The 21,968-nt window shown below is 37.8% G+C and overlaps 1 protein-coding gene across 1 annotated transcript; it reads left to right on the top strand.

The window, feature by feature from the left end:
* The first annotated feature begins 3,344 nt into the window (after positions 1-3,344).
* On the top strand, positions 3,345-19,155 carry LOC125278081 (apolipoprotein B-100-like). Its single transcript, XM_048206877.1, has 29 exons — positions 3,345-3,502; positions 3,858-4,008; positions 4,582-4,611; positions 4,875-4,978; positions 5,063-5,208; positions 5,291-5,438; positions 5,523-5,675; positions 5,772-5,896; positions 5,983-6,068; positions 6,153-6,606; positions 6,692-6,806; positions 6,899-7,045; positions 7,149-7,360; positions 7,434-7,629; positions 7,730-7,906; positions 8,014-8,217; positions 8,348-8,515; positions 8,599-8,804; positions 8,891-9,070; positions 9,158-9,267; positions 9,352-9,559; positions 9,689-9,864; positions 10,265-10,425; positions 10,533-10,642; positions 10,756-11,129; positions 11,224-17,217; positions 17,341-17,446; positions 17,568-17,754; positions 17,921-19,155. Exons 2-29 carry the CDS (start codon positions 3,954-3,956, stop codon positions 18,839-18,841), a joined length of 11,253 nt encoding a protein of 3,750 aa, XP_048062834.1. The 5' UTR covers positions 3,345-3,502; positions 3,858-3,953; the 3' UTR covers positions 18,842-19,155.
* The last annotated feature ends 2,813 nt before the right edge of the window (positions 19,156-21,968 follow it).

Genomic DNA, 21,968 nt, shown 5'->3' on the forward strand with positions numbered 1-21,968 from the left:
TAACAGTTATCATACAGTAGTTGCCCAACTGTCTGTGTTTTATAATGTCATTATCTCTCTTGTACAGTACTGTATTGAGGTCAGGTTCACACATTTATCCAACAGCTATGAATAATGTCTTGCTCAGAGACTGATAAAAGTGTGTGTAGAATTAATAACCATGTTAATGAGGGAATGAGTCTATCAGCGTCTGCATTCGTGCCTGCATACAGCATATGTGCAATATAATGTATCTCTGTTTTAAAGGTCATTGATCAACAGTAATGCTGCCCTAACACACAACCTGTAGGCCTACAGGAAAAAGAATTATATAATATTCTTAGATATTTGACTCTATAAGAAGCATCAAGATCTCAATGTGATGTTAGGACAAAATCAGATAATGCAAAAGAATACTTTTTTAGGAGGTTTTATTTTCACTATTTTATATAGGCCTGTTTACGCATTTAAGCTTGCTTTTTCTTTTCTTTTTCTTTCAGTTAACGGCTTAAAAATATTTAGGCTAATGTAATTAATGCAGCATCTGTTTTTTTCCTGGCATCCATTGGCTGCACTCCAGTATATGACCACGCTATCATTCATTCAAGAGCTATTAAACAATTCAAGCGCGATAAGACGCAAAAAAATAACTCAAACTCTCTGTGAAGCAGATCTCTATGAACACCCGAAACACCCGCACAGAATACCACTTCAGACAGCATGCCGGTGCCAGTTCTTTTTCGCACGTGAAGGGACAAAAACATACAAAATTATGTAAAAAAAAGTCCCATTTTCGAGTATCCTCATAAGAACAGTTTTAAATGTGTTAAAAAGTGTTAAATGAACATAAAGAGTTCATTAAAATAGGATGTGTATCAGATACACTGCCCCAGGTCTTAACATGACAGCAGCCTAATAAACCCGCCTAATAAATATTTAGCAGCCTAATAAATATTTTGTGTCGAATCATGATTCAGATCGCGTATCAAACCGTCAAACTGCTGAAATCACTTGACTTTGGCACTCCGAACCCCTGATTCGACACAAAGGATTCATAACGCTCCGAAGCTTCATGAAGCAGTGTTTTGAAATCGGCCATCACTATATAAGTCATTATTTTGTTTTTTTGGAGTACCAAAAATATTCTCATCGCTTTATAATATTAACATTGAACCACTGTACTCACATGAACTGATTTAAATATGTTTTAGTACATTAATGGATCTTGAGAGAGGAAATGTCACTGCTGGCTATGCAGGCCTCACTGAGCCATCGGATTTCAACAAAAATATCTTAATTTGTGTTCTGAAGATTAACGAAAGGTCTTACGGGTGTGGAACGGCATGAGGGTGAGTAATAAATGACATTATTTTCATTTTTGGGTGAACTAACCCTTTAATATTATCAAAAAACAAAAGACAAACACAAAATCACTTACTGCTGTTGACTGAATAACTTTTGCAGCTTTAATAAGGATTAACCAATACTCTCAGAAAAACGGTACAGCACTGTCACTGGGGCAGTACCCTAAGGTACAAAAGTGAAAAGGTACATCTTTGTACCTTACTTACCCCTAAATGGTACATATTAGTACCTTAAAGGTACATACTAATACTTTAAAAGTGCATATTAGTACCTTAAAAGTACATTTTAGTACTTTAAGGTACACATTAGTACCTTTTTACTTTTGTACCTTATAGGTACTGCCCCAGTGACAAGCTCTGTACCTTTATTTCTGACATTTATGCAATGAATCTGTGCAGTGTTTATTAAGATATTTCTCAATTTATGTTAGATCTACCAGAAAATCTTAAAGCACTGTTTACAAGTTTATATGGGTCAAAAACAACGAAAACAATAACTTTAACTATAAACCATAACTGTAGAAAAAAACTTTGAGCTCTGAGCTCTGATATATTAAAGGCACAGGTAATTGTGACATCAGTTATGTATGTGAAGATTGTTTTAAGTTCACTTAAATTAAAAGTTGTTATATTTTTAAAAAATCCATTAAAAAATGATAGCTTTCAATTATACTGTAAAATTGAGAAAACAATTCAACAGATAGATCAGTATTAGTAATGGTATCAGTGATACTGACTTTCTTTTATAGTGCTTAGTAAAAAGATGCCATTAAACAAATATTTAAAATATACTGTCTTTATGTTGTTTCTAGATTTATTTTGGAGATTCAATGTGAAAGTATACAATATAGATATATTAAAAACTCTGATGAAAGGTGAGATTAATTACCGGAAAAATGTGTGATTAATTTTTTTTAATTGATTAACAGCACTAATTTATCTAGTATATTCTTTTCCTTTATCCATTGAAAAACACTGTATGTCCAAAGATGACACGAAATTAGTGTCCCTCTCTCGTGTCCCTCACACATCTTATGTAAGTTAGCAAAAACATGTCTCTCAATATCTGAACCTTGATATCTCAGTGGACTTTTAAACAAGCGTTCACGATAAAATGGTATTGCTGTGTGCTCTCCTTTTCTAACTAAAAGACTGATTTGCTTTTTATTTAACCAAATATTGAATGAATATAAAAGAGAAAACTGAGCTAAACACTTTTTTTTTTTTTTTTTTTTAAATATATGTTTTAGTGTTAGTTGCTCTGACAGAAGGAGGTTCAAGGTTAAGAGGTTCAGCTGACATAAAAAGTTGGGGAATGCAATTCATATAAATATGAAATGATGTGAATTGATTGAGCAGGATTGAATGGTTGCAGTGTTGAGCAAATACTTCTTAAAAGTGTAAATCCAGAGATCAGATTCTGTGTGGGTCTCAGTTTTCAGTGATAAGCACATATGGCTGGTGTATGTGTGATTCCACAAACCTGAAAGACCTTCTGAAAGTATATAAGCAGGCTAAAGAGTAGTAGTGGGATCAATGAATTATGAAAAAATCAATGAAACAATGAAAAACATGTAATCATGAAAGAAATCAAAAAAGCAACTGCCATCTGATTACAAGCATTTTAAAATGTAATATAATCTAATTCAACCTTTCCAGTCAAAACATATGGCAAAAAATGAACACAATTCATTTCTCCAAAAGCACTTTTGAATGAATTTTGATCACACACCTCTAAGCAATCAATACATAAAATGTTCTTTATCACAATATCTTCCTCGTGATGATTATAATGATGTGTAGGGATCAGTTTTAGAATCATTTTTTGTCAAATGTGATGAGTATTTACCCACAACAGAAAATAAGAGGTTAGTGGATAAAGTAAACAGGACAAAAGGGCAGAAGGTTTAATCATTTATTTCAGTGTCTATATCAGTTTAGTCATGTCTGATTGGTAATACCCTCAGAAAAGGATGTCAATGGACTGGAAATGCTGTCTAATAAATATGTGGGTCTAAGATTAGTAATTCTTCTTTTGGTGCTTAATGTCCTACTTTGCATCATCATAAGTAAGAAGACATGAAAGAGACAGGCTTCTGCCATCACATTTTCATAAGAGGAGCCGCATGGAAGTTGTTGAGATGCTACATGTTTAAAAGGTAAATTAGAATTTTTTTTTTTTTTTAATAATTATTGACCTTTCAGTCATGCAATGAGTGTTCATTTTTAAATACATAAAATTGTGAAAAGGGTAGATGAATTAAACAAATCAATTTTCTCTGTATATCAATAAGAGGTTACACTGAATCGAGGAATGCACTAAATGAATCAATTAATCAACCCAAAAGAGCAAGCAAAGCAAGTGTCCCTTGAAAAAGCATTTTCTCTCTATTTGAAAGAGCATTGACATTACATGAAAGAGTTGCCTTTGTCCTGCCACAGAGGCACAACATATGAACTTTGGAGTGGGGACTTTACTTCTTGCAACTGCTATCTCTCCTCCCATTCCTACAGGAACTGCCTTAATATATAAGGCCATTGACAGCAGTAATACAGCAGATTCCATCTCAATACGCAACGATCTAAGGAAAGAGCTTAACTGAACCCATCATGGGGGACACTAAGCTCTGCCTTTGGCTGCTTCTATGCGTAATAGCCGTGACAAGTAAGTACTATTAAGGATTTGTTACTGATGGAATTTGTTTAGTAATATACTTCTTAATAATATATTTGCCAGAATGTTGTTGTAAATAAGAATGAATTCTCATGTGTCTTGCCTGTTTAATATATATAAGTAAGTAAGTAAGTAAGTTTCATGCTTCAGTTCTAATCATACTTATTTGTTTTTATGCTATGGAAAAAAATATTTTTGTAGGCTACATCAGTATTAAACATAAAAAACTCATAGATGATAAATATAAAACAAAATAGAGTTTCTGTTGTCATCTTGTATTTATTAATTAATTATTTTTGGTGTTTGTTTTTGTTTATATATATTTATATACTGTTGTTAAAGGAATAGTTCTGTCATCATTTACTCACCTTAAAGTTGTTCCAAACCTGTATGAATTTCTTTGTTCTGCTGAATGATGGGCCCCATTGACTTCCATAGTGTAGAATTTTCATTTTTTGGGTGAACTATCCCTTTAAAGAATAACATTGAATTATATTATATGATCATGTTAAATTTTGATATTGTTTGTATAGTACTTTATGTTTATACTGTTTTTCACTTTAGATGGTCAAGACGAGGACTTTCCATGCCTTTGTAAGTGCCATACTATTAACATTTTTTGAGAAAATATAATGTCTATAAGAAATTCTATATGGTATACATTATCTAATGATCTTTATCAGGAAAAATAAAACAAATAAGAAAACCATCTCCTTTAAGTTATGAGTTACTGTAATAGTAAAATTTGTTCATTTTCTTTAGAATTTATCATTTCATTTAAGAAAAGCAATCTGTTGTTGTGGAGTAGAGTCATATATGAGTGTTCTGATGTTTAAGATGTGATTGTGCTCCCCTAGTGGCCAAAAGGTACAAGAGCTTTAACAAGTATGAATACACCTACGAAACAGAGTCTCTAAATGCCCTGAATGGAGCAATCAATGGCCCCAAGGCCAGATGCAAGGTAAAAATGTTGACCCTGTGAATTAAAAAAACATTTTTTTTTTTAATAAAACTTATAATTTCATACATATTCTCTTTTAAACAGGTTGAAATTGAGGTCCCTCGCACATGTAGCTTCATCTTGCGCACAACAGAGTGTGCATTGAGTGAGGCGATCGATGTTGATGCAGAAGGAAATCCTATCTTTGGGCCATCTGCTGGTGCAGATGCTTTCAAGGCTGCCATGGAGAAGTATGTTTCTCAAGGCATTCTACACTGAGCAGATAAGAAGTAGCTGATCATGTTAAATAAACACTGACCTCTCAATTCTCAGGAACCCATTGAAGTTCACTGTTGAGGGAGACGATGACATCAAGTTGTTTCCAGAGGATGATGAACCAGTCAACATTTTGAACGTCAAGAGGGGTCTGATCTCTGCCCTTGCAGTGCCTGTGTTGGAGGAGGACAGAAACAGGAGAATGGTCAGCCATTCACTATAAATCTTGATAACTTTCAAAAAATTTATATACATTGACTAATCCTTTACAACTTTTCCCCAAAACCAGCCCACCATCTATGGTGTGTGCAAGACAGGCTACTCCGTGAACTCCAGAGAGGACATTGCCACTGATGTCACCCTCAACAGAGACCTGTCTAAATGTGACAATTTCAGGCCTGTCAAGGACCACACTAGTCCCCTGGCCCTTATCACAGGCATGGTAAGTCATCCAGTCTTTGATTAATACAAAATAACTGTGTGCTGGATATCTAATGGTTTCAGTAATGTGCTAACTTGCTTTCTTTTTTTCACACAGCACTACCCACTTGCTCAGCTCATCAGGAGTAGCCAAACCTGCAACTACAAGTTTGATAATGCACAGAAGCATATGACATCTGCTTCCTGCACTGAAAACCACATGCTTGTGCCTTTTTCTTACAAGTGAGTTCATTGACAACTACGTGTGTTTTAATTTTTGACAGATTGTTTGTTTTATTGCTCTGCTAATTCATTCTGATAATCAACAGAGGACAGTATGGAGTTACTAATGTAGGAAAGCAAGTCTTGACACTGGTGGGAGTGTCTGTGCACAACGACAGAATCTTTGACCACGGTAAGTATTCATTCACATACTTAAATTAGCATGCATTTAGAATGAACAGAAGTAACCATGTTCTCTTGGTTTACCCACCTATAGATGTAGCCAACATGAAGACCCTGCACCTCGACGGCAGCATTGATTCAGTTCATCCAATTCAGGATAAAGATGCCATGCTGTCTGTTCTAAGAGAACTGGCTGGCCTTTCTGAGACCAACAATGGACATAACAGAGCCCATCTGGCTCATAAGCTCATCGCTACAATCCGCAAAATGAATGCTGAAAGCCTGAGCGCTGGTCTCCCGGAGGCCCTGGAGATTTCTCGCCCCCTGGTGTACCAGGCGTTGTTCCAATGTGGCACGCCAGAATGCACCAGTGCCATCTTGCGGGTTCTCCGAACCTTTGACCGTTCCTCAGTAGAGATTGATGCTGCAGTTTATGCCATGGGCATGGTACCCAACCCATCTGGAGACATTGTCAAGGAAATGCTGGAGATGGCCAAATTCAAGACTAGTAAGCCCATCTACTATGCTCTCAGCAATGCTGTCAGGAGGTGAGAAAACAAGAACAACTCAACAAAAATCCTGTTGTTTGATCTATATGTGAATTTAAACTTTCATTCATCTGTCTTTTCCAAGGCTGTATGAAGCTGAAGGAAGTGTCACCCCTGAGATCCAGGCAGTCGCAGATTATGCCCTTGAACAGATTGGCGACTGCACAGGGAACCAGGAACATGTGTACTTGTCCCTGAGGGTATGCTCAACCTATTCCATTAAGCATGCTTCACTAAGTTAAAAACAACAGCTGATATGTGGATATTGAAATCTATACTTGAAATCTCTTAGATCATTGGAAACATGGCTGTTGCCATTGGAGCTGCAAGCCCTGCTCTGAAATCAGCAGTTATCCAATGTATAAACCAACCTGCTGCATCCCCTGAGGTCCAGCAAGCTGCTATTCAAGCTTTTAGACTCACTTCTGTCCCTGACGAGGTAAACCAGATATATTAACTAACAATTAAAAACATTAAGTAAATATAAAGTAATTGTAATAAATTTATATTTGACTGACATAAACTTGCTATATTTCTAACAGGGCAGAGAGGTGCTTATGAAGGTCATTTTTGATGCTGCTGCTCCGATACCAAAGCGTATTGCTGCCTATCTCATTGTGATGAAGGACCCTCAGCCCTCTGAACTGGCTCAGCTGGTTGCTGCTCTGCCTAAAAATGAAAACTGTCAGGCTATGAGCTTTGTTAACTCCCATATCAGCAACATCCTGAGCTCCACAGCATCAGAGACTAAGGAGTTAGTAGAAATCTTAATACATTTAAATATCCCAAGTATAAAAACTGTATCTAATTTCTCTTCTACTTCTCAGACTTAGAAAGAAGATTCTCAATGCCCTCCAAGGAAATGAGATCAGATCTGTCACAGATCCAACAAAATTCTCTCGCAATTACAAGATTGGATCTCTAGAGGGAAATGTGATCTTCGAGTCTGAAGAACTTCTGCCCAACGAAGTCATTCTGGAAATGACCATGAATGCTTTCGGATATGACATAGACATGTTTGAGGTACAAGATTATTCTGCATTCTTAAATTTTCTCCCTTCTTTTTACTCTGGTTGTAAAACCAGTATATTAATGTGATTTTATTTGTTGTTCTTACTTAAAGATTGGATTGAATGGTAAGGGACTGGAACCGACTGTTGATGCCCTGATTGGTATTGATGGGTTCTTCCGTGACACCATGCAGAAGACCATTAACTATGCAGCTGACAAAGTGCCCCGGGGCAATGACATTATGCAGAGCATGTTCCCAAGTCTATGGGATAACATAAAGATGCAAAAGGTCTTTCAAATCGGCTGTATTTAACATTATGAATTTCCACATTTTGCAACATTGAAGGCATTCTCTTTGTTTTGGTTTATCACTCATGTACCCTTCTCACTCTATAGGCCCCACAGAGCATTGTCAAGGAAATAACCAATAATGTGAACAAGCTCATCCAGAAACTGAAGGTTCAGGATAATCCAGAGGCTATGATCTACCTGAGGCTTCTGGGTGCTGAACTGGGTTATCTCAAAACCAAGGATATGGAAAACATGGCCTACTCTGCTTCTTTGCTGACTGAAAGACTCTTAAATATGTTCCCTACTGATGTAAGTGAACTGCTTTAAAACAAATATTAGTTTTTAGCAAATCTGCCATGCTCTAAAAAAATGAAGAAGGATCATGGTCAAAGGTCTGAGTATACTTTCATGGTCAAATGTATAATTATTTATTTTACAGTTCATAAGGAACCTTTTCTCAAGTGTAAACAACAACCTTTTCCTGCACTACGTCTTCATGGACAATGAGTTTTATCTACCTACTGGTACCGGAGTTCCATTAAGAATTGCCCTGTCTGGTACTTTTGCTCCAGGAGTGAAGGGAGGACTGAAAATAGCCCGTGACATGGTATGTGTCTAGCTTTTTGTTTTTTTTAACTTGAGTTTTACAAGCTATACCTAAATAACCTATTTCTTTGTCTATTCACATAGAGCGAGATGGCATTTATGCCATCTGCCGGAGTTGAGTTTGTGACTGAAGTTGGGGCTCTCTTACCTGAATATGTTGAGTCTGGCCTGGAGATGCATACTAACATCTACCATGAGAGCGGTCTGAGTGTAAAGGTTGCTGTAACCAACAAGCAGTTCAAGCTGACCATTCCCACACCCCAAGCTCCAACTACACTCATCAGTGTGACGTAAGATGTTTCTATTATCACCGAAAAGTGTCACATTGCTCTGAAGACACATTATCGGAATTCTGAATTTTATTTTCTCTGCACAGGAACTCTTTGTTCTCAGTGACTGGAACAGAAACCAAGACCATTCCTCCCATGATGGAACATGTGAATGCAAAGAAATGCACTCCTTTCTTCCCTGGTTTTAAGTACTGCAGTGCCATGCAATATTCTAATGCCTTTTCCAGTGATGCCTCCCCCTATTTCCCCTTGACTGGTGACAGCAAGTAAGGGAAATACTTGTTTGTTTATTTATTTGTCTGTTGTCTTGCTTCTTTATCAATGCTAAAAGTTGAATACTGACCTGTATTTAGATTTGCCATTGAGATCCACCCAACTGGCGAGGTTTCTGCATACACAGCTACTGTCGACTATGTATATGAAAACAAGGTTGACACGGTGACTTTTGGTCTGAAGGCAGAAGGTAAAGCATTGTTTCACAAAATAATCCCTTATGATGTCTGGACATTTTCATCAACTGAAATGTTGTTCTTCTTCTATATAATAGGAATATCATTTGAGGGCACAGCCAAACTGATGTTCGACAGACAGAAATACAGCGTCTCGGCTGATCTCCAAATTCCTGACTACGACCTGGAAGCTGGAATTCGAGTTCATGCTGTTGACCGCGAAACTCAGAGCAAGGCCACACATTCCATCCAGATTGACTTTATTAATAAGAACATCCCTGAAGCATCTCTTGTTGCCCTTGCCAAGTATGCACATCTATATTAAATATGTTTATATGCTCTTAGAATATGTTCTAACAATAACAGTATATTTTTTGATAATTATACATTGTACAAATAACCATTGGGGTTTAAAATTTTCTCTTCAATCTTTAGGACAGAGTCAATGAAGGACGCCATGCTGCAGGTTCAGCTGCTCATTCCTAATTTTCAGACTGATGCTAAAGTAACTGCAAAACTAAAACGTTCTGAGGTCCTTACAGTTGAGCTTGAGAGTGCCCTTATGCTCCCTGAGATGACAAATTCTATTCAGAAAGTCATTCTGAAATATGGTAAATTTTTAAGCTTTCATTCTAAAACTAAAAGTATGACAAGATCTCCAGATGCACTACAATTTCAGATAAAAGCAAATTCAGAATTCTAGAAATGGCTCCCTTTCATTCATGAGTTCAGAGAATTTGAACTGAATTAGTAACGACCCAAAGAAAGATGATGTGCAATTTCAAGTTCAATTAGTAACTTATATCCCAGACAGCAACATAGTGTGACCCAGATCCGGCCCACATCTGGTACATGTGGATTACATTACGTTGCTGTCAGGGATGTGAGTGCCTATAAAACTATTTAGACTCTCTTAAACTTTAAGATTATTTGAATGTCTTCTAATTTTAAAATTCAGCAAGGAAACTCAAAGTCCTCTGCTATATTAACTAATTTTCATGTTCTTTTTAGATGCGGATAAGATTGAGGCTGAGGTCACTTCTGATGTCAGCACTGAGATTCACAACCTTGTTCCAATTGATGGCATCAAAGCCAAAGTCAATGATCTTCTTGACCAGCAGACTGGCACATCTGGGATGAAGATCCGTGATGTCTTGATCCAATCAGTTGAGGTAAATTCAAATGAAATCCTTAGTTCCCCAAACCTATAAATTCATACAAACCATAAAAATACAGATTACATAATTTAGAATATAACACTATATCCATAATCATCTAGGCTTCAAATGCCTACCTGGAACAATTTGCTGCTGACATCCCATATGTCCAGGGCTTTAGGATTCCTGCCTTCCCAGAATTCACTTTCCCTAAGACGCTGTTCCTGAATGCGTGAGTGAATTAAAAATATAACAATTCATTTTAAAACGCAGAAACAAGAATTATGTATATAATTATACACAGACTAACATCAAGTACATTAATCTATATATTTTTTTTAACAGTGAGGGGGCTGCTAAATACAAATTTGGCCAGAATTACTACACTATCTCCATTCCCATTCCTCTTGGTGGGAAATCTCCTGGAGATTTTAACTTCCCTGCTGCCCTGACCACACCAAACCTGGTAGTACCTCAGCTCGGCCTGGAGGTTGCTTCCATAAGCATTCCTCTTCCAGAGATCTTTGTTCCTGAGAGGCTGTCTGTGTCACTGCCTCTCATGGGAATGGCAGAGGTGTCCAGCAAGCTGAGCAGCAACTTCTATGACATGGAGGCAACAGCTTCTGCTGGCAGGGAACTTGATGAGAAACCAAGCTATTCTGCCAAGATTGAAGTCACTGGAACAAGCCCAGTGGATCTCCTCTCTTTTAAAGTAGAAGGTACTTGTAATCTTTGTTTGCAGCTATATTTTTCCTAACCACATTCTGTAATCTGTAATGAAATGCTAATTACTTGAATGTTATTCTGCTTTAGGATCAGCTTTAGTGGCAGGCACACCTTTGAGGGCTGAGATGAAATCATCTCTTGATCACAAGCTCCTTCAAGCCAGTGTTACTTATCTTGAGGAAATGACAACTGCCGAAAAAATCAAGATGAAATCAAGCAGTAAAATTGAGGCAAACAGTCCCTTGGGTCTAAAAATTTCTCTGGAACACACAGGCCAGGTTGGATTTGATGAGGATGAGATCTCCGGAGAAGGAAACCTGATGGGCTCCATCAAGGCTGGTCCTCTGAATGGTGAAGTTGCTCTCAGGCAGTCACTTATCCTACTCCCTTTCAGGCCAGAGGTGAAAATTGATTCCTCTCTGAAAGTAGACTCAGACCTTTTCCAAGCAGAGAACACGATTGAAGCAACGTTTGCTAATGGAGAGCTCTCTGTCGTATCAAAAACAACTGCATTTGAGGACATACTGGTGCATGATGCTGAAGTTACCTATAAAGAGTCTCTGCTTGCTCTGAAGTCAGAAACAAGAGCAAAGGCTCTCGGTCTGAACATCCAAAATGTAGCTGAGGCTAGTGCTAGCCTTGATTTGGTTAACATTAAGATTGACACTAGCGCTAACACTGCTGCTGGAAATAGCATCCGTTCCCAGTTTATAGCAGCACTAGATGGCAATGGGCTGGATGTAAAAGGTGATGCCTCCGCAAATCTGGTTGAACACACAGCTTCCCATATTTGCAGCCTATCCTTGACCAGAGATGGCCTGGCCACGAGTGGCACAACCTTACTGAAAAGCCCTCTTATCCCTTTGTCACTTGAGAACAAATTCAATGGAGCCCTTGACGCTTCGGAGCTTTCATTGTCGGTTGAGACCACGGGTAAATTAGTAGAACTGACAATTGAAAATAGAAATTCTCTGTCTGCTTCCCTGTCCTCTGTGGCTTTCACCTCTATAGCAAAAGCTAATAGCGATGATGGAACATATAAGCATGACATCTCCCTTCAGATTGAGCCATTTAGTACTTCAGTGAAAATCAATAATCAACTGGATGTTCTGGACATGAACCTGATTAATGAGGCTCAGTTTAAGGCACTTCCATACAAAGCTGAACTGACTGGCATTTGGAAGCTTGCCTCTGGCGAAGATGAGCTGAAGCACACGTATGAGATCAGATATGAAGATCTGGTTGCCACTGCCAAGTGTGGTACAACTGGAAAACTTATGGGATCTCACGTGAGCCATAACACAGAAATCGAGGTTGCTGGACTTTCACTCACATTCGGCAGTGATGCTCGTCTTAACTCACAGTACCTACGCTTCGATGGTAACTTTCATGCCACTGCTGTTCCCTTCAGATTCAATGTTGATGCCATGGCCAATACAGATGGTGATTTGTATCTGTATGGAAAACAGAGCGCACAAGTTTACACTAAATTTCTTATGAAGGTAGAACCACTTGCTTTTGCACACTCGCACGAATGCAGAGTCTCAACAACTCACAATCTGGACAATGGTCTATCAATTAAAACAATCCTTGATAATAAGATTGACACTGTGCTGACCCCATCTGAGCAGAAGGCAACAGTGAGAGTAAAATCTGAGGTCAACAACCATATCTTCAGCCAAGATGTGAGTGCTTACAATACTCCTGAAAGACTTGGATTAGAAGTGTCTGGATCCATCATGACAAACCTCTTCAACAGACTTGACTCTGACAACCAAGACCACTTTTTCTCAGCCTTCCTAAAATATGATAAAAACACTAACAGTCGTGTCATCAGCCTGCCATTAATTGAGCATTTTCCTATGGTCCTGCAACACATGAAAATTTCCATTTTGAGGACTGCCGAAGCCATGCAGTATTATATCAACAGAGAAGATATTATTGAATTTGTGAAGGAATTAAATCTGGAGGGGAGAATTGTCAAGATCAGCAAGGACCTGGTTGCTCTCTATGAGAAGTATGGAGTTACTCTGGATGACCTGGAGGCCTCTCTGATGAATCTAAATCCTCTTGTGATGAGCCTAGTCTCTGAACTGGACACTCGTGTAGAAGAGATAGAAAAATATGTGAGGGAAATGATCACAAGTGGCACACTATCTGACACTGCAATACAGAGACTAACAGAACAACTGAATTCATTCAATGAGAAATATGATGTCAGAGCCATAGTTCTTGCTGTCATTGAGGCTATTGAAAATGTAATTGAGCAGATTGATGTAATGAGACTGAAGGGCAGTGGCATTGCCCTCTTGCAAGATCTTGAGGAACAATATGCTATTAAATCCAAACTGGAGGAGATTGTGAGTGAACTGAAGCAGTTTGCTGCAAACTTTGACCAAGGAAAGTTCATTGATGATGTGAAGAACTTTGTTGCCTCTGCCAGCTTCCGAGACTATGCAAACAATCTGGTGGCTCAAATCCCTACAGAAGAAATCAGCAAGACTGTTCAAAAAGCAAAACAAATGTTTACTGTACTGGGAAGCAGCTTGAATGCCTTCTACAGCAACATGAAAGAAATTCTGGTGAAATCTGGTGTTGACAAGAAGATTGAAGAAATTCTGAAAAAAGTTGTTGAGCTAATCAAAAAGTTCAATATTGAACAAACTATTGAGGCTCTTGCTAGAACTTTGAAATCTATTCTGATCCCTGTCATAGAGCTGCTGGATAAGGCCGTCACTTACTTGAAAACAACAGAGGTAAAGGAAATCATTGAGCATTTGAACAACTGCTTAAACCACTGCATCAAATATATTAGATCATTTGACTACAATGCGTTTGTGGATGAGGCCAACCAGAAAATCAAGGAATTAATAAATGATCTTTACAGCATGAGTTTGTCACTTGAGATCCGGCAAAAGCTTGAGGCAATCAGAGAATTTGTCGGTTATGCTCTGTCATCTCTCACTGCTTGCCTTGAGGAGCTGAGATCAGTCAAAGTTGTAGATGTGGTTAAAAAACTCAAGGACATTGTTGATAGTACACTCTACATTGACATCGAGGCATTTACAGAAAGCCTCAGGAAGAGACTTACAGACATGGATATTAGAGAAGAAATCCTCCAGGTCCTGAATCAATTGAGTGGTATCTACGCTAAGGTTGTGGCCATTGCAACAGACACTTGCAGTGCTGTTATGGAAGTAATCCAAAACATCCTTAAAGATCAGGCATTTGTCAATGAGTTAAAGCAAATCTGTGATGGAGTCAAAACAGGACTGAAAACAGCTGAAGTCGAGATACCATCTTTCACTTTTCCACTCACTGACCTTGTTGTACCCCCCATAAAAATAAGTTTAGAAAAGCTTGAGGAAATCAACCTCCCTTCTACAGTGATTGACCTTCCAGAGTTTACTATTCTGCAATATTACACTGTGCCATCAATCAGAATAGAGTATGATGATATCAGGCAGGGACTATTAGACCTATTGAACTTCATTGCCAACTATGAAGTGCCATCTGCTGATGCCATCTTTGGAGACCTTAGAATTATCTACCTGCCAGACATCTCTGCCATCACACTGCCAGAGATCAGTTTTCCAGAGCTCTCCCTCCCTGAAATTCCTAAATACATTACTAAGCACAAATTCTCAGATCTGAAAATCCCAGAATTCACACTCCCTGCAGTCCCTAATGAGGTCATGATGCCATGCTTTGGAAAGCTGTATGGTGAGGTTAGAGTCACCATTCCAATTTTCAACATGAGAACTACAATGGAATTCTTAAACTCTACTGAAAGTGCAGAAACCCCTCAATTTACTGGGTACATTACCTCACATGGATCATCTGAATATGACATTCTTAAATACAGCTTGGATTCAACAGCTCGGGTTGCCATCCCTAAGATGAGTCGTGTGATTGTTGCTGAAACTCTGAAGATCACTCACAGTGTCCTAGCTGTTGACCATCAATCCTCAGTGTCACTCTATGGCTTCTCAGCCCAAGCTACGGCCAAGAGCACTGTGAAGATAACTTCTGCCCCCTTTAGTGCTAACCTTCTTAACATGGCTTTCTTTGCGCTGGAGGATGGAATGTCTGCAAATATTAAAACAACATATGATGATAAGGTAAACATTCCTGCACTCTCATGGAACAGAGACCAATCTTACACCAATGACTTCACACTTAAGCAGGAAGGTTTAAAAATCCTTCTGATCATGGAAGAAGAAGTCAAGAGCCAAATATCTGTGCATGATGAGTCTGATGATATCACAGTAAAGAGTACCTCAACTATAACTATTACTCCAACAACAGCCCAGTTAACCATTTCTTCAGATGGCATCGGTAGAGTTTCAAAATTAAAACAGAGAATAAATGCTGAAGGTGTTGCCCTGAGCTACATTGACTTTAATGCCCGTATTGAAGGTAATTCTGCTTCCGAAGCCACTTACTTGCTGGATGCTTCTGGAAAGGCTAATCTCAGAGAAATGAAGGTAGAGATGAAGGCAGACTTTGACACAAAGTTTGATGGATTGCTCAGTGGTACCTTTTCCAGTGCCTTCAATGTCTTAGTGCATCCCTTTGAGGTGGTCCTTGATTTCCAGAACAAGGCTAATACTAAGCTCAGCTTCATAGAGCAATCTGCCAAGATTGATCTCCAGAATAATTATAATGTTCTTCTAAATAATGACGTGCAGAAGTTGAGTACTGTGGCAAATGCTCGCTTCAACCAGCATAGATACAGTCACAACTTTACCGTTGCCAACAACAGAGATGAGGCTGGCATTTACACAGCAGTAAATGGAGAGACCAATTTGGAATTCCTAACTACCCCATTCAGTATTCCACCTATCCCGTTTGATACCTTAATTATAAGTTTTGACACTCCAGAAATCAGCAACGTCAACCTATATGAACAAACTGGCCTTAAGCATCTGTTGACCAACTTTGACCAGGCCATTGATGTAGATGCAAAGATTGTCTATCAGAAGAGCAAAGCTGCACCCATTATTGATCTCGGTCTCATTAATATCACTCCTCTGGGCGATTTAAAATCAGAGGTGTCTTTCAAGTCCTCCATATTCAGCCTTAATGCTAATGCTGGAATCTATGGGATGGATAACCCGGTAATTCGATTTGGAGCCATTACTGCTTCTGAGTTTGAGGGACTGAAGGCAAGGCTTGAAGGAACCAGCAGCCTAAGCACCAAAAGTGGATTAAAAATAGCCAATTCTGTATTCCTGGAAAATCGTCACATTGCAGGAACCCATGAAAGCACTGTAACTATGAACCCAGATAACTTTGAAGCTGCACTGTCTGTGACCACAGCTGCAAATATTAACCTACCTGTTCTCACAGCTAAAGCCAACCACCAACTTACTGCTGACAACAAGGCTCATCCAAAAGCGGATTCAACTTTTACGATAGAGTACACCTTTGACGTTCCCATTATTAAGCTTGTTGGTAGAGGAAATGCTGAAAACACCTTAAAAGGTGAAGGAACTTCTTCATTTATCTCTGCTGAGACTCTCTTAAAGGGTACCATTGATGGAACATTCCTAGACCGTGGTATTGTGAAGGGAGCTCTGAATTATGATGAATCCATCTATATGAATGGTAATAGTTTGCGATATGGTCTTAAGACTGTTGGCGATGGCAACGTGAATTATGGAGATCTAAAGGTGGCATTTGATGTGGATGAAAGCCTGTCTGTGGAGACAGCTATTGAACATGTTTATGCTACGCTGAAGTTTTCTTCCAAGAACGAAGCAAATATTGGAGGTTTCAACACAAAGGGAGTTCATACTGGCCAGGCCACAGTTGATCTGGATCTTCTGAAGTCACTGGTGGCTGATGTGAAAATTGATTTGTCTCAACCAAGTACCTTTGGTGAGCTTAGCATCTTTGAGAAGGTGGAAGTGGAGCTCAGTGTACCCAAGCAGAAAATTGATTACACCTCAAAAATCATCTCTCCAGTGTACACCACAGATGTTTTTGCTAAACTAGATGGTAGCTCACTAGACTACAAAACTGTTCTCAAGGCTACAGCCACGTCACCAGTTGTGTTGCTAGATTACGATCTTGACAGTAAGTGTCTACAAAGAAAAAATAAATAAATAAATGTGTGTCATTCAATGATACTAATATTTACTAAGAAGAAACGAAGAACTGGCAGTGTGATTAAATGATTTTTGCTTTGACACAAAACAGGCTCTATGAGTACTACAATGGAGAACGATGCCCTGGTTGTAGGAGCTAATGCTGTACTTACACATGCTGACTTTACTATGGACATCAGCAATGTTATTCGCATGGGGTAATGAAAAAAATTCTGACTTTTTATTTAATTAAACTAAAAATATTGAATTATGCTTACAAGTATTCTTTAGTTTATAACCAATTATGTTTGTAAAACTTTATTATTATTTCTGGTTTAGTGATCCTAGCCATACCCTGAATGTGGACATCACCAGCCCAATGTTCACTGATGTAAACGTTCGCTATGCTGCTCGAAGAGATGGCATAAGTGCCTCGGTTTCTACACCGACAACTGGCCACCTTGGCTTCCAGCTTCAAGGAATGATTCCATCCCAGATCAATGCGAGACTCTACAGCCGTTTTGCTGTAAGTGGCATTTCTTTTGTTACTCCTTCAAACTGAACTATTAACTCATGCTAATAACTTTTGCCTTCTGTTTTTTGGTTGCACTTACATACTTTTACTCTGTATTTTTTATTTATTTATTTTTTAATTTTCTATATTATAATCATCGTGGGGTTTTTTTTTGCAGTCTGCACCACAAGATGATGTTGACATTCTGATCATCAGAGCTGCACCAAAGGGAGATGAAAAAGTGCTTTTGGTCAGCTACAATTTACAGGCTGTGCGTGATGTGTTCTCGGGCCTGATGGACAAGCTACAAGATATCTCATACAGTTTTACAGGATTTGCTGAAAAACATGGCATCAATAATGCACTTCAAAAACTGTTTAACATTGCTGATGATTTTGAAAAAGTCTTTGCAGATGTCCGCAAAGCTGCTCTCTGGCCAAGCCCAGACCTCAGTGAACTATCTAAACTGTTCAGAAATGTAGTTCTTAAGTACCAAAAGAGCATCCAGGTCCTGATTAATGCTGTCATCGACTTCCTGAGAGAGACCAAATACAAACTGCCTGGAATGGATGAAGTTACACTACCTGAAATTTGCACGAAAATCAAATTTATAATTGCGGAAATGCTGGAGAAACTTGCTAACAACCTGGAGATATATTTGTCTCCCATCGTGGAAACCTTCAACACAGTTGAAATGACGTTTCCGTCTGGTAAGGTCATCACTGTAGCCGAGGTCCAAGAAAATGTGAGAAGTAACCTGAAAAGTCTTCTAGCTATGATGGCAGATGTTATAAAGCAAATGGAAAGCCTTGATGTCTTTCTTGAGAAACTAGGACAGACAATCCAAGAGGCTGTTGATGCAGCACAAGAATTTGTGGACAGCATGAAGTCCGACATCTTAGAAGCTATTGCTGCTCCCCTTAACATTTTCTACAAGACGTTGCTCAGTTCTTATGATTACATTGAAGCATTTTTCCTCTTCAGTGTTATGTTACCTTTAGGTCAGTTACTTGACTACCTTTCTACTGAATTTGAGGAAGTGCTTAATGCAAATAATGGAATACAGCAAATTGAGCTTCCTTTCCCCTTTTTCCAGTAAAATTGTCATTCTGAACAAACAGTGAATGAAATAAACACTACCGTCTTTTGAAATGAACATTCTTAAATGGGCATTCAAGCCATTGGACACTCATCTGAAGTGCAGTACCAACATGTTTTAAAAGCAATCACTGATGCCATACATGCCTCATTAATATGCTGTTGTATTATTCTATTTGTATAAATGATGACTCAAATATTAACCCAGGTATCAAGTACAAAAATGTCAATTGTGACATATAGTTTTGTCCTTGTTCTGTATTTTACAATAATGGCCTGATGGATGAAGCTAAATAAAGAACTTTTATTATGCAATACCATGCATCTTTTTTTTCAGTGATGATAGTCTAAGTCTAATGATCTGGACTGCATTTCTAAAAAGCATTGGGAGTTAAGCTGATTGTAGAGACCATTGGTGCCAGTGGCTCTAATGATCAACTTAGACTTACAATGCTTTTGAGAAATGCAGCCTTAGACAGTTTAGCAAATTACCTGTATATGATTATGAGCAAAAACATGTTTCTTCCACTACAACAAAGATATGTTATTATTAACTGTGAAAAGCACACTGTTAAAATGTGTCTTATAATGGTAAGTGTGGAGTACTTTTAATATGTTTATAAACAGCAGATGTGATAACATACAACAAAATCTGCATTACAAAATGCACTCAGAATATGAGCAAGTCACTTCAATATTCCAGAATACTTCTTTTGCTAAGAACATGTGCAACATGTGCATAAAGAAGTACCTGAAAAAAGATTTTTTATGCAATGTCAAGAGAAGTTTACTTTCACAATTTTGTCTACAGCATAAATTACACAAAATCATGCCTCAAACGTATATGGCATCTGTTATCAAATTAGATGGCTTACAAATTGATGTAATGACTGAACGGCTCTATTCTGCCTAAGCTTGGTTTGATAAAATGTCAAAGCTGGGATATCATATTTCAGACCCCTGTTGAAAAAAACAGCATATGCTGGTTAGGTATGTTTTGAAGCATGGAAGCTGGTTTGAGCTATTTTTTTATGGTCCTTAGCTGGTCATGAGCTGGTTTAAGCTGGTCAAGATCTGGTCCTAAGCTGGAAGTTGTTCAGGACCAGCTTAGGACCAGCACTTTTTACTTGTCTAGAAAATGCTTCTTGATTTACGAAATTTTAGATATTTGGATTGGAAACAAGACAAAAAATCTAAGTAAGAAAAGCATTTTTTGCAGTGTACATGATAAAATGTTGATAATGCGTATGCAACTGCCCATCATACATTTATTTGCCAAACCACAGTAATTTTCTTGAAATCTGCTAGTGACGGAGGGTTATGGGTATACACTTTCAGAAAAAAGGTACAGCACTGTCACTGGGGCAGTGCCCTAAGGTAAGTGAAAAGGTACATCTTTGTACCTTACTTACCCCTAAATAGTACATATTAGTACCTTAAAGGTACATATCAATACTTTAAAAGTGCATATTAGTACCTTAAAAGTACATTTTAGTACTTTAAGGTACACATTAGTACCTTTTTACTTTTGTACCTCAGGGTACTGCCCCAGTGACAAGCTCTGTACCTTTATTTCTATATTTTTCAATTTATGTTAGATCTACCTGAAAATCTAAAAGCACTGTTTACAAGTTTATATGGGTCAAAAACAATGAAAACAATAACTTTAACTATAAACCATAACTGTAGAAAAAAACTTTGAGCTCTGAGCTCTGATATATTAAAGGCACAGGTAATTGTGACATCAATTATGTATGTGAAGATTGCTTTAAGTTCACTTAAATTAAAAGTTGTTAAATTTTTTAAAAATCCATTAAAAAATGATAGCTTTCAATTATACTGTAAAACTGAGAAAACAATTCAACAGAGACATCAGTATTAGTAATGGTATCAGTGATACTGGCTTTCTTTTATAGTGCTTAGTAAAAAGATGTCATTAAAGAAATATTTAAAATATACAGTCTTTATGTTGTTTCTAGATTTATTTTGGAGATTCAATGTGGAAGTATACAATATATAAAAAACTTTAATGATAGGTGAGATTAATTACGGGAAAAATGTGGGATTATTTTTTTTTTAATTGACTAACAGCACTAATTTATATAGTATATTCTTTTCCTTTATCCATTGAAAAACACTGTATGTCCAAAGATGACACGAAATCTCTCGCGTCCCTCACACATCTTATGTAAGTTAGCAAAAACATGTTTTTCAATATCTGAACCTTGATATCTCAGTGGACTTTTAAACAAGTGTTCACGATAAAATGGTATTGCTGTGTGCTCTCCTTTTCTAACTAAAAGACTGATTGGCTTTTTATTCAACCAAATATTGAATGAATATAAAAGAGAAAACTGAGCTAAACACTTTTTTTTTTATTTTAAATATGTTTTAGTGTTAGTTGCTCTAACAGAAAAAAAAAAAATACCTTCTCAGAATTAGGGTTAGAAGACAGACTAAATTTAATATTAATTAATGTCAGTTTAATCATTGCAAATCATACGGTTTATATGGTTTTCTCTTTTTTACTGAGCACGCTCAAGAGACAAACACAGAGGGTAAAGATTCATGTGGCTGCTGGCCTCTGCAGATTGACCCTGTGTTCCATTCGGAAGGGCTCATCCCTATGCCCTAATCCCTTCAGAGGGTTCACCCTCCGGAGTGAGAGCTTCAACAAAACGGAGTGAGGGGTCAACAAAACTCTTCTTTTGGAACGCACTTCAGCATCATCTTAACGAGACAATCAAAGAGGAGTAGATTGTGCAAGCGTTAGTTTAATGTTAGTTTATTTATTTATTTATTTTAGGTTTATCGCACCATGTATATTGTATCTATGTATTTTAAACATTTAAATGGACTGATAAAGGGAGCTGTAAAGCATTTTTGTTGAAGTACAATGTCGTTTTGACCATAATAATGTACCAAATCTAACTCGTATAAATATTACAGTAGTATAGAAAAATACTATATATACATTTATAGGTAAAATTTAACTCTGAGCCTCCTGTGCCATTCTGTGACGTCAAACAACTTCCCTGTGCAAAGGATCATGGGGGCCTGAAGTGTCCATCATTTGTACCCTTTGAAATCCTTCATTCCGAAGGGCCCTTTGAAGTGGCCCGTTTTGA

The sequence above is a fragment of the Megalobrama amblycephala genome, linkage group LG11 (genome assembly GCF_018812025.1).
Source record: "Megalobrama amblycephala isolate DHTTF-2021 linkage group LG11, ASM1881202v1, whole genome shotgun sequence".
Classification (NCBI taxonomy): domain Eukaryota; kingdom Metazoa; phylum Chordata; class Actinopteri; order Cypriniformes; family Xenocyprididae; genus Megalobrama; species Megalobrama amblycephala.